General features: G+C 47.1%; 1 protein-coding gene across 2 annotated transcripts; it reads left to right on the forward strand.

Moving 5' to 3' along the window:
• The first annotated feature begins 441 nt into the window (after nucleotides 1-441).
• DRG1 (developmentally regulated GTP binding protein 1) lies at nucleotides 442-8,429 on the forward strand. Of its 2 annotated transcripts, none has more exons than XM_034438497.3 (9): nucleotides 442-1,538; nucleotides 2,229-2,352; nucleotides 3,115-3,290; nucleotides 5,333-5,402; nucleotides 5,734-5,903; nucleotides 6,367-6,497; nucleotides 6,813-6,980; nucleotides 7,531-7,653; nucleotides 7,974-8,429. In XM_034438497.3, the coding sequence occupies exons 1-9, from the start codon at nucleotides 1,497-1,499 to the stop codon at nucleotides 8,071-8,073; spliced, it is 1,104 nt and encodes a 367-aa protein (XP_034294388.1). In that variant the 5' UTR covers nucleotides 442-1,496; the 3' UTR covers nucleotides 8,074-8,429. The 2 variants fall into 2 exon arrangements, with proteins under 2 accessions (XP_034294388.1, XP_087736745.1); XM_087880619.1 differs by having other exon boundaries at nucleotides 1,443-1,538; nucleotides 5,114-5,402.
• Nucleotides 8,430-11,188: the final 2,759 nt, after the last annotated feature.

Genomic DNA, 11,188 nt, shown 5'->3' on the forward strand with positions numbered 1-11,188 from the left:
TGGAAACCCAGAACTCCTGGATCCTGAATCAAGGCATTTCCAGAGAACAGTCAGGTGACATCCAAAGTAGCTGGAAAAAGAGGCTTTTTTCCCATCCTTCCCTGAATTGTAAGCTTATTAATTAGTGTTCTTAATTTATGGTGTGCCTCTGAAATAAGTAGGATTTAAACTTAATATTCTATTTGTTTAAAATTTGCTGCTTTATGCATATACAAGGTGCACTCAAGAATAGCAGCGGCCATTTTCAAAACATCCTAAAGTCACCAGACTAAGCCAGCTGGCAGAAGCAACTTCCTCCCATGCTGGAAACGTGTCCAGTTTTCCAGGTTTTCTTGAAAGCACATTTCTGGTTTGCTCCAAAAGGAAGGAAGGGCCTTTTTGTTCCTGGGAGGAGGAATGAAGAAGTTTTGCATCTCACTGGAACATCATTATCGGTTTATTAAATAAATGTGGAGACGGGACTCTTGGTCCTCACATCTCAGTGTCTGAAGGGAAGGCCGTGTGTGGCCGAGGCCTCCGGCTTACACTCCTCTGGGTTTGGGAGAGCTGGGAAAACCTGCCCTGAGCAGCCACCAAGGCACCCCAGCAGATCCCTCTCCCTTGGCCTCTGCTGATGCTCCCTCCTGGAGGCCAACTGTCCAGCAACATGGGCCTTGGTGCTCTTGGCAGGTGGGAGCTGGAGCTGGGAGCCGATGCTCCTCTGCAACAGGCGGTGCAGACAACCGATGAGACACCAGATGCCCCCGTCGGCCGCTCACCGACTGGCACTACGTCCGCTTTCCTCCTCCTCCCCCCCCCCCGCGACACCAGGGACCGGTGTGTAGCCGCGGGGTCAGCGGGGCCCAAACGACGCTCCCTCTGGAAGGCGGCGGGGCGCCCTCGGGCTCTGGGGAAGCCAGCCCGGGCCCAGTTTTCTGGCTTCACGCACGCGGAGCCGGCCTCCCTCGTCGGGTTGACCCGAGACACGCGGTTGGCGGAGGCGCTGCGACGCAGAAGCTGAATTCCGCCTGCGGAGGAGGCGGCCTCCGTCTCCGGGCTCAGTGGGGCTGCAGCGCGGCGCGGGGTCGGGGCCGACGGGGAGCCCCCATTTGGCGAGGGCGCCCCCCGTGCTTCGGCCTCAGGGGAGCCGCGGTGCCAAGTCGCGGGGGCTGCGGGGGAGGCGCCCGCTCCATTTTGCGCTGGAAAAGGACACCGAGCAAGAGGAAGCGGCGGAGCGAGGCGCGGCTCTCGTCTCCAGGGGGCGCCCACAAGTAGCGGAGGAGGAAGGCGCCGGACGGACGAGTGCCGCTCTGGCGCCCACGCTCTATGGCCCTTTCCCGCCCTCCGTCAGGGGAGGAGCGCGGGGAAGTCGCGCGCAAGCCCGGCGTGTCAATTCCCGTTCTTTTTTTTTTTGCTCCGCCCCCGCAGGGCTTTTGTCGGAAGCCCCGCGCGAGTTCTCTTCTGCGCCTGCGCGGCTGCAGCCTGAGGAGAGCCAGCTTTGAGGTGCCGCCGCCACCATGACTACGACGTTGGCCAAGATCGCCGAGATCGAGGCGGAGGTAACGGAGGAGCGGCGGCCTGCTTGCCTCTGGGCGGAGGGGAGGGGGACCCGTGGCGTGGCGGTGGAACCTTCCGCACAGTAGCAGTCTACCGGCCAGCGGTCGGCAGGGCCTCAGCTCCTCTTCGCCGCCCTGGGGAGCTCCTCGCCAGGCGTCCCGGAGGAGTCCGCGGCCTCTGGGCAACGGGAATCCGGGGGACGCCGCTGAAGATGTCGATGAAGGAGGCAGGCCGGAGGATGCGCTTGGGGAGCCGCAAAAGAGAAGGCCGAAGCGGCGGTGATGCTTAGGTCTCCGCCCTTCCTTCGACGATCAACTCAATCCGTCAACCGGCTCTCGTGCCCACGGCAGGACTAGAACCCAGGCCCTCCCGCCTTCTGGGCCAGCAGCAACGCGAAAAGGGGGCTTTCCTAGGCAGAAAACGCCCAGCCCCCCCTCAGCCTCTGCAGGGAAGGGAGCCGGTGCTCAGGCTGCCTCTGAGCTGGGCCTGGGACGGGGCCCTGGGCAGGCGCGGAGCTTGGTTGGGATCCAGAGAACCGTTCCTGGACCGCCTCTCTACCAAATGTACCCCCTGCGCTTTTCCCCGCTAACGAACCCCGTTTTCTGCCATGAGAAACCGGTCCGTCTTTCTGAAGGAACAGGCTTGGAGCCCACGGATTGCCTGCTGACCCTGGTTTCCCCCCTCTTTTCCAGATGGCTCGCACCCAAAAGAATAAAGCCACGGCCCACCACTTGGGGCTGTTGAAAGCCCGCCTGGCCAAGCTGCGTCGAGAGCTGATTACCCCAAAAGGAGGCGGAGGGAGCGGAACCGGAGAAGGTGCGGGTGTCCTTTCAAAAGGACAGAGCGGGAGCAGGGCATCCCCTGCTAGGATGTCAATACGCTTTCAGAGCCCTTTTTGGTAACCAGGGCAGAATCGGCAACGTGGCACCTGTGTGACCCCAAGATCTAAAAGAAACAGAAAGCAAGCCCAATTTTGTGAGGTGGGCTGACCATGTTTCTAACAGTCCCAAATGTCAGTCTTGCCCCTTTAGCCTGCTCTTTATACTTTTTTTACCAATAGAGACTAAACCAAAATAGAAGTAGTTGATGGTCTGTCTATTGGTATTATAGGGAATAACTGCCTCTACGGAGCAGCCAATTCGTTCCTTTTCAGTTGAATGTGTCAAAATGTCCATTTTGAACATGTAAATACATTCATTCAGGTATGTCATGTCCACACAATTCTATTGTCAGCTGAAGTGTGAAATTGTCAGCCTTAAGCTTGTATAAATTGTAGTAACACATGTAAACTGAATTGGGTACGTTCCTGTTGCTTTATTTGAAAAACTTAAGCGAAGGGTATAGAATTTTAAACAATTTGGTTATTATACTTCTCTTCTTGCTTCAGCAGCTCAGGACCAGGCTGTCCTTTGGGGATAGATTTGAGAAGTGGGCCCCCAATTGCGGGAGGGAGGGACAGCTGTGGGCCTTCCTCTTGCCCAAGACGATGCCAAGGTGGCACAGTTTCTCTGCTTTGACTTTTCTGCTAGAGGCTTTCTGGGGCCTATCCGTTACTCTGAATTAATGATCACTTGGTAGGTTTTGATGTGGCGAAGACTGGCGATGCCCGGATTGGTTTTGTGGGCTTCCCTTCGGTGGGGAAATCTACTCTGCTAAGCAATCTTGCTGGTGTTTACTCAGAAGTAGCTGCGTACGAGTTCACGACTCTAACCACAGTTCCAGGAGTGATCCGGTACAAAGGAGCCAAAATACAGGTGAGGCCTATGAACCCAAGGCTTATGCCTGTACATGCCTTTTATTTCACACAGAAATATGCTTATCCTTAGCAAGTCCAGAGCAGTAGAGAAGCATATATCATAACTGTCTTAATAGCTTTCTCTGCTGATTGACAGTTCTAGGGATTTGCTTTGATGTAAGCCAGACAGTGGTGTTTTGCAAAGTAGGCAACTGATAGCTCCCTGATTTTTCATAAACTCTGAAGCCAACTTTAGCTGATATTAAAAACAATGACAAAGCATGTTTGACAAATAGGTAGAAAAATGATTACAAAATCCCAAAACCTATAGACCAAGCATCAGTTTGTGAACCCTTTTAGATTTTCAATATTTCTGATAAATATGATCTAAAATATGAACTGTTGTCCACACAAGTCCGAAAACTAGATAAAGAGAATGCAATTAAATGAATTAAAAATGTACTTGTTCGTTGATTTATTAGGAAAAATGATCCAAAGCTATATATTCATATGTGGCAAAAATATGTGAACCTTTGCTTTCAGGAGCTCCTGTGCTCCCCTACGGCAGCAATAACTGCAACTAAATGTTTCCGATAATTGTCCAGTCCTGTACATCAGCTTGGAGGAACTGTAGCCCCTTCCTCCTTACAGGACAGCCTCAGTTCAGGGATGTTGCTGGGTTTCCTCGCATGAATTGCCCACCTTCCGGGCCTTCCACAGCACTTCTATAAGACTAAAGGTCAGCATTTTGACTTGGCCATTTCAAAACCTCAACTTCTGCTTTAAGCATTCTTTGGTCCTGTGACTGTATTTTGGATCACTGCCTCACTGCATGGCCCACTTTCTCTTGCACTTGAGTTCATGGCAGATGCCTGAATTTTATTGATTGATTGATTGATTGATTGGTTCGATTTATATGCCGCCCTTTTCCGGAGACTCAGGACGGCTTACAATGCGTTAAGCAATAGCCTTCATACTTTTGTATATGGCTGCTTAGTAGGGCTTTTGTCCCCCCCCCCCCCCCCCAAAGCGGTGTTCTTTTTTATACAAAGTCAGCTTATTGCCCCCACAATCCGGGTCCTCATTTTACCTACCTTGAAAGGATGGAAGGCTGAGTCAACCTTGAGCCTGGTGAGATTTGAACTTGCAGTAATTGCAGGCAGCTGGTGTTACTTAACAGCACTTTAGTCTGCTGCGCCACCAAGGCTCACATATGTTTGCCACATACCAATATGTAGCTATGGATCATTTTCCTCAATAAATCGATGAACCAATAGAATTTTTGGTCTCATTTCTTTAACTAAGGTTCTCTATCTAGTTTTAGAATACATGGAGAACAGATCACGTTTATGCAAAAATATTGAAAATTCAAAAGTATCTGCAAACTTTTAAGAACCACTGTAAGTATTAAGAGAAAATAAAAGTTATTGTTCCTCTGTGGTCGGAATATTGTGGCCAGTTCTGAAACTGCATTTTATACAAGACACTAATAAACTGAAGGTTATCAAGAAGAAAGTAGCCAAGATGAAAACCCTGGAAGGAAAAACTTTACAGGAATGGTTGGAAGTGTTGTCTTTTTTAATTACTGGATTTAAAGAATGGATTTAATCAATATTTGTCCCTCGCTTGGTTTGTTCATGTACATCTGTCAGATACATATGTCAAGCTCATTTTTAACAGCTTCAGGTGCTGTATATTGAAGATCATCTTCAGCTCATCAACCCATCCAAGATGATTTGCTTTTGACAATAGTAAAAAAGAATTACTTTGCATTTGCTCCCAGATCATCTCCTAAGCAGATAAATAGCTAAGATTTCAACATGCTCTTTCGCATTGTTGCAGTGAGGTTGTTGAGTAGAATTTTGGAATCCAATCCTTGGTGGAGAATAATGCAATGGATGCTGAAAGAATCAGCGGGAGGAGATGGCCAGAAGTTCTGATGGTCAGCAAAGCATGGCTGAAGTATCACAGGACAAAGGGAAACGGGTTAACAGCTGGTTAAGGTGTGTTGTCTGGCTTCTCCACATCTCTCTTATTTGTTTTTTCCCACAAACTTTGCAGCTTCTTGATTTACCAGGAATTATCGAGGGTGCTAAAGATGGGAAAGGCAGAGGTCGCCAGGTCATTGCAGGTGAGTTCTGGTGGTCCCAGGGCAAAAAGGGAGATGAGGGCTGGCTGGTGAAGTGAAGAAAAGAGACATGTGCTTGGTGCTGCTTTTGCTTCTGATCCCAAAAGTATTGCATCTGGGGAAAGCTTATTTTCATACTAAGTAAGTGTATGGTTTTTTCTTGCTTCCTTGACATACATTTGATTCAAAATATGTTTAGTTTATTACTCTAGTTTGAGTTAGGAGGTTAGATGACCATGAAGTTTTTTTCTTTAGATTCCAACACTTTGGCTTTTTAGAAGAGGCTGAGAGAAAGAAAATATTTTCAGATTCCACCCCCTCCTTTTTTTTTCAGTTGCCCGAACCTGCAACCTTATCCTGATTGTTCTGGATGTTCTGAAACCTTTGGGACATAAGAAGATAATTGAGAGCGAGCTGGAGGGCTTCGGGATACGTTTGAACAGCAAACCTCCCAATATTGGCTTTAAAAAAAAGGACAAAGGAGGCATTAACCTCACGGCCACAGTAAGTAGTACCTCTACTTTCCTACCTTGCTGTGCATAAGAAATCTGACCTGATAAATTTGCACTCGGCCATTTGCTATATGTGAAGGAATGTCTGAAAGAGATCTCTGGCAACAGTCCCTGAGTCCAGCAAGGGCTCCCTTTGAAGTATAGCTCAAGAGTTTGGTTCAGTCATGACACCAGTGAGATGGGAAGAGAAGCAGGCCCTGCTTTGATCAGGACAGTCCTTTAGGGTTCTGCAAAGGGCTTCTGAGGAGACCTCCTGCTCCAGGTTAGCTGCTGTGACTTCTGTTTAGCATTCCTGCCACCTGGGTGTGCTGTGGCCATCTCCTGTCCTGATGCGTGAAGCTCATTAAGCCCTTCCTGCCATATGGCTAAGCCTACAAGTCCATGTGCTTCACTCCTGATCCAGTCCCTGTTGTGGTCTGAAAGGTTCTGTGTATCATCATATTTTGTTTGATCAGTGTCCACAGAGTGAGCTGGATATCGAAACTGTGAAGAGCATCTTGGCAGAATATAAAATCCACAATGCTGATATCACCCTGAGGAGCGATGTGACTGCAGATGACCTCATTGATGTGGTTGAAGGAAACAGGTAGTTTTCATGGGCTGATAAAAGAAGGAAGGGCCTGGGGAAGGAGGTTCTCTTGTTGCATGGCAGGGAGCTGGGGTATCTTACAACATGACTGCTTTTTTGCTCTTTTGATCTAAGCACAAAGCATTGTTCAAGAAGGGTCTTAGTAAGACTACAGTAAATAGGCTGGATGTAACTTACAGGGCAGTCTCTTTTGCTCTACCAACTTGGTTACTGTAACTACCTAGAATTGGAAGTCTCCTACCTCTCAAGATAGGAGCAAGATAGGAAGGACCTCTGTCTTACATTTTTTGCTCAACTTCTTCATCCTTGCAGAGTTTACATCCCATGCATTTATGTATTGAACAAAATTGATCAAATCTCCATTGAGGAACTAGACATCATTTACAAAGTGCCCCACTGCGTTCCCATCTCTGCTCATCATCGGTGGAATTTTGATGACCTGCTGGAGAAAATCTGGGATTACCTTAAACTTGTGCGGATGTAAGTTTTGGTTTGTCAGAGCTCAAAATCTCCGTCATTCCAGTTCCTTTAAAAAATGTTCCCTAGTGTCAATTTTCCCTCAACTCTGAAATCTCAACTATGTTCCCTTGACCCTCGAAGTTCCTGATAATTCTCTGGGGGCCAGAATTTCAGCAGTTCTTCAGATATGCAGGATTGTAGTCAGGGGGAAAAATGTTTGGGTTAGAATCTGTTCTGTAAAAGGTCCATGATATTTTTAGGACTCAGAATGATTTTTTTCATAAGATGGAGGACATGCTCCAGCACATGTATCCAGCATGTATATATAGAAAATGGATGCATCACAGAGAAGACCATCTCAAATCTTTTTCACTGACATGTAGTTGTTTGTCAGGTGGGAATTATTCTGGTAGAGGGGCCTTCCTTCCTGCTCCATCACTTGTTGGGGTACGCTTTGGGTTAAGCTCTTTATTTGTAATAATAACTGTAAAGAGTAAACTTGATTAGAAAGGGGGCTTGTCTGAAAGCATAAATGCTTGATAAAGGGACGTTTCATTGTGTTTAATTGCAGTTACACTAAACCCAAAGGGCAGCTCCCAGATTATACTTCTCCAGTGGTCCTGCCTGACTCCCGGACCACCGTGGAGGATTTCTGCATGAAGATTCATAAAAACCTAATTAAAGATTTCAAATAGTAAGTATGGTCTACAAACAGCCGATTCAGTTCCTTTAGGACTATAGTAGAGGTGGGAGCTGTAGTCCTGCCTGGGGGTGGGTGGGGAGGTGTTCAATGTCAGGAGAGGAGGGGGCAGCCGCTGCCCAGGGAGCCTTGGACCAACCGTGATGCAGGAGAAGGTATTGAAAGCCAAGCCATCCATCCAAATGCTTTGCTTAAGATAAATCAAGATTATCCACCACGTTCCCCTAATCTATGAAGGAAGTTACTTGATTTAAAAATAAGATCAATGCAATCACAAATCCATGCCATTAACTCTGCTAACTCTTTTCTTCCAGCGCTCTTGTGTGGGGCTCATCCGTCAAGCACAACCCTCAAAAAGTGGGAAAAGATCATACTTTGGAGGATGAAGATGTCATTCAGATAGTCAAGAAATAAAAAAAAATCCCTCTGGCCCATCGATCGCGATTCCTTTCAGAAAAGACTAACTATGGAACTTCTTGGCCTGCCAGATGGTTGAGTGGATGCGAACACAACTTGGCAAGTTTGTGGACTGATTAAAATCTTTTTGCTGAGGTGGGCGGGAGAGCATTGCACACACACGTGGCTTTGCACTGCTGTTTAATTAAGTCCACATTTTTGTCCTGGGAAGAGTTCAGTCAATGGAGCTTTTATGCTGCCGACATAAATTAGGATACAAATTAAAACTTTTTCTCGTTATCATTTGTGGATTTGTATACAAAAGTGATGGTCTTGTCCCTGTTACTGATGTAAATAAAATCTACAGGCAAAAACTCGGAGAGGATGTTCTCGTCAAAAGGGCTTAGGTGATGCTTTGAAATAGGCAGGCTTGACATTTAATTCTTTGAGCATGTTAAGGTTCTGCAAAATTGCAGTTGACATCAAGAAAATCAGTCTCACTAAAAACGGGAATTGAAAGAAATTGCTGAAAGGAAAATCAGTGTCAAATATTTCTGGATTACAAAGAATTACTACAACGGATCAGAAGAAGTTTCACCAAGTCTAGCAGTTCACCAGCATTGGCTTTCTTACACATTTTATCCAAATACGAAGGGGGGGGAACCCCCCATGAACACTCTTAACAGAAATAAACCAAGAGGATGTAAAAAAGGACTGATTGTTGGTATTCCTATTAGAAAGAACTCTAAGAATATACTTAGAAACCTAAACATCTTAAGATTGTTAGATCTATTTTAAAATTATAGGTTAAATACATTTTTGTTATCTTTTGAATAGAATTGCAAAAAACTTTTAAGACTGCTAAAAAAAGAAAGTTTGGACTAATTTCAGGAGGGAGGATGCTTCTTAAAATGGGGGCCATAATTGAAAAGCAGCCTCTCTGGACCTCAGCCTTCCATTTTACCCCAAACATCATAAATTTGGAAATCACAAGCAGTTCTTTCAAGAAGCATATCTTGGATGGGTAATTCTAGCTGGAGAAGTCCATCTTGGAAGCACTCGGGCATCGGGTTGTGCAGATTTTACATTGATTTGCCCTTGGAAATTTCACAAAGCGCTGAAAGTGGCTTTCACAAGTTGTACTTTCTCCACTGAGCATTTGTCAGTGGTGGCCCTACATAGAGCACCTTGCACTAGATGGCAAGATTACTGCAAGGACATCTTGCTCTCTGTAGGCCTGCAGCTGCTACACCCACCCATTCCGTGTAGACTGAGTCCAGGACCACCTTTGAGAGTCAACCATAGAGCAGATTCGGAACTCTTTTAAATGCCATTTTGCCAGGGTTCGGTTTGTCTCATGATCCCATCCAAGCCAATGGCTTCCACTTGCCTTGGAAGCATCTCCAAAGTGGGCTTGGAGTAATGATACCCAGTGTATTGACAGTGGTTATGAATAACAGCAGCCTTATGTAAGCATTAAGCAGCCAATGGGGAGAATCCGGAACTCCACAAGGGAGGGTCCCCCCTCCTTCCCTGCACCCACCAATTGGGATCAGATGCCAAGGAGCAAGTATTGCTTGCAATCCCAAACCCTCATAGGTGGTCCAAATGTTACCATAGTGGCCAGTATCAAGGACTGGGAAGAGGTACAGTAGGACCAGGAGATGTGTAACATCCCCCTGCATCCCCCAATGGCTGTTGGCCAGATTGAGCTTTCCATCCCATCTCTGAGTCCAGGTAATCCATTTTTTCTTTGTGGCCATTCAACTGCCCTCCCTACAGCCTTCTCCTGAAAGACAAAGTTAGAACCAGGCAATAACCATCCAGTATGGGTGGCTCAAGGGAGAGCTTCTTAAGGGTATCCTTCAAGGCTTCTGGTATCGGCCCTTCTCACAATGAGGTGGTTGATATGGTGGGAGGGAAGAAATGGGCTAGTTAAGTGCTTTGGTCAAATTGATGGACTAATTGAGTGTGTGCTTGCACACACAAGGCATGTAATGGGCTGGTTATAGCTCTTCCAATACAATCCCTACTGTTGCAGCTTCCCAAGAAAGGAAAAAGGTCAGCCCCACTTATGTAGATCAGACCAAGAAACCAATTCCATAGGAACGCTACAGCTATTTACCCACCCACCCCCACCAATATTCATGGGAGGTGTCTGAGCCATTTTCACATTCCTTGATTCTACTCTAATCAGGAATTTTGCAGGCTCATTAATCTGAAGCTAATCTCCCAGGAATGAGAACACGCCCCAGCACCAATAATATCAGTAGGATTAAGAGTTCAAGGAAACAATTAAAAAGCAATGTTGCAAATTTCAACATATCTTACTTAAACTGCACCTGACTCTATTTCTTGAGGTAGCCATTCCCTCTGATCCTTCAGCCCCCTCCTGCTTTTCCTAAGTGGTGGAAGTGAGACTACAAAGCCACATTGCAGGGCTAAAGAACCAAGACCTAAAGGAGCACCCACTTCTCAAATTCCTTGCTTCAAAGGGGGGGGGGGGGGACCTCCCCCCCCCCACTGCTGCTCAAACTGTTTTCTGGGCTGGTCTCTGACCACTTACCTAGTTTGACAGGCTTAACTTTGATTCTGATCTCTGAAGCTCTTGAGTGTTTTCTCACATTACAATGTTCTAGAGCAGGGGTGTCAAACTCAATTTCATTGAGGGCCACATCAGGGCTGTTTGATCTTGAAGGGTGGGGGAGGGGAGGGCCATGGTGGGCGTGGCCATGGTGGGTGAGACACGGAGCTCATGGTGGCCAAGTGCTAAGGCAGGATTTCCCTGAGACCCTTCCTCATTTTCATAATCTTCCTTCCTTCCTTCCTTCTTCCTTCCCCTTTCCTTATTTTTCCATCCTTGCTCTCTTCCCAGCTTTCCTTTTTGTCTTTCCCTTTCTCCTTTCCTGCCTCTTCTTGCATGCTCAAATGCAAAAGGAGAAACATTCCTCTTTGTTTGTTTTGATAGTCCTCTGCCAACAAAAATTGAGCCTGGGTGGGCCATGTGCAGTCCCCCAAGCTCCATTTTTGCTGGCAGAGGCACCACAGGCCAGTCCTTTGCTGTTTCCAGGCTGGCCTCACAGGTCAGATCTGAGCACCCCGTGGGCCGCATCCGGCCCATGGGCCTTCAGTT

This window comes from Pantherophis guttatus, chromosome 17 (assembly GCF_059756535.1).
Source record: "Pantherophis guttatus breed Tessera chromosome 17, ASM5975653v1, whole genome shotgun sequence".
Taxonomy (NCBI): domain Eukaryota; kingdom Metazoa; phylum Chordata; class Lepidosauria; order Squamata; family Colubridae; genus Pantherophis; species Pantherophis guttatus.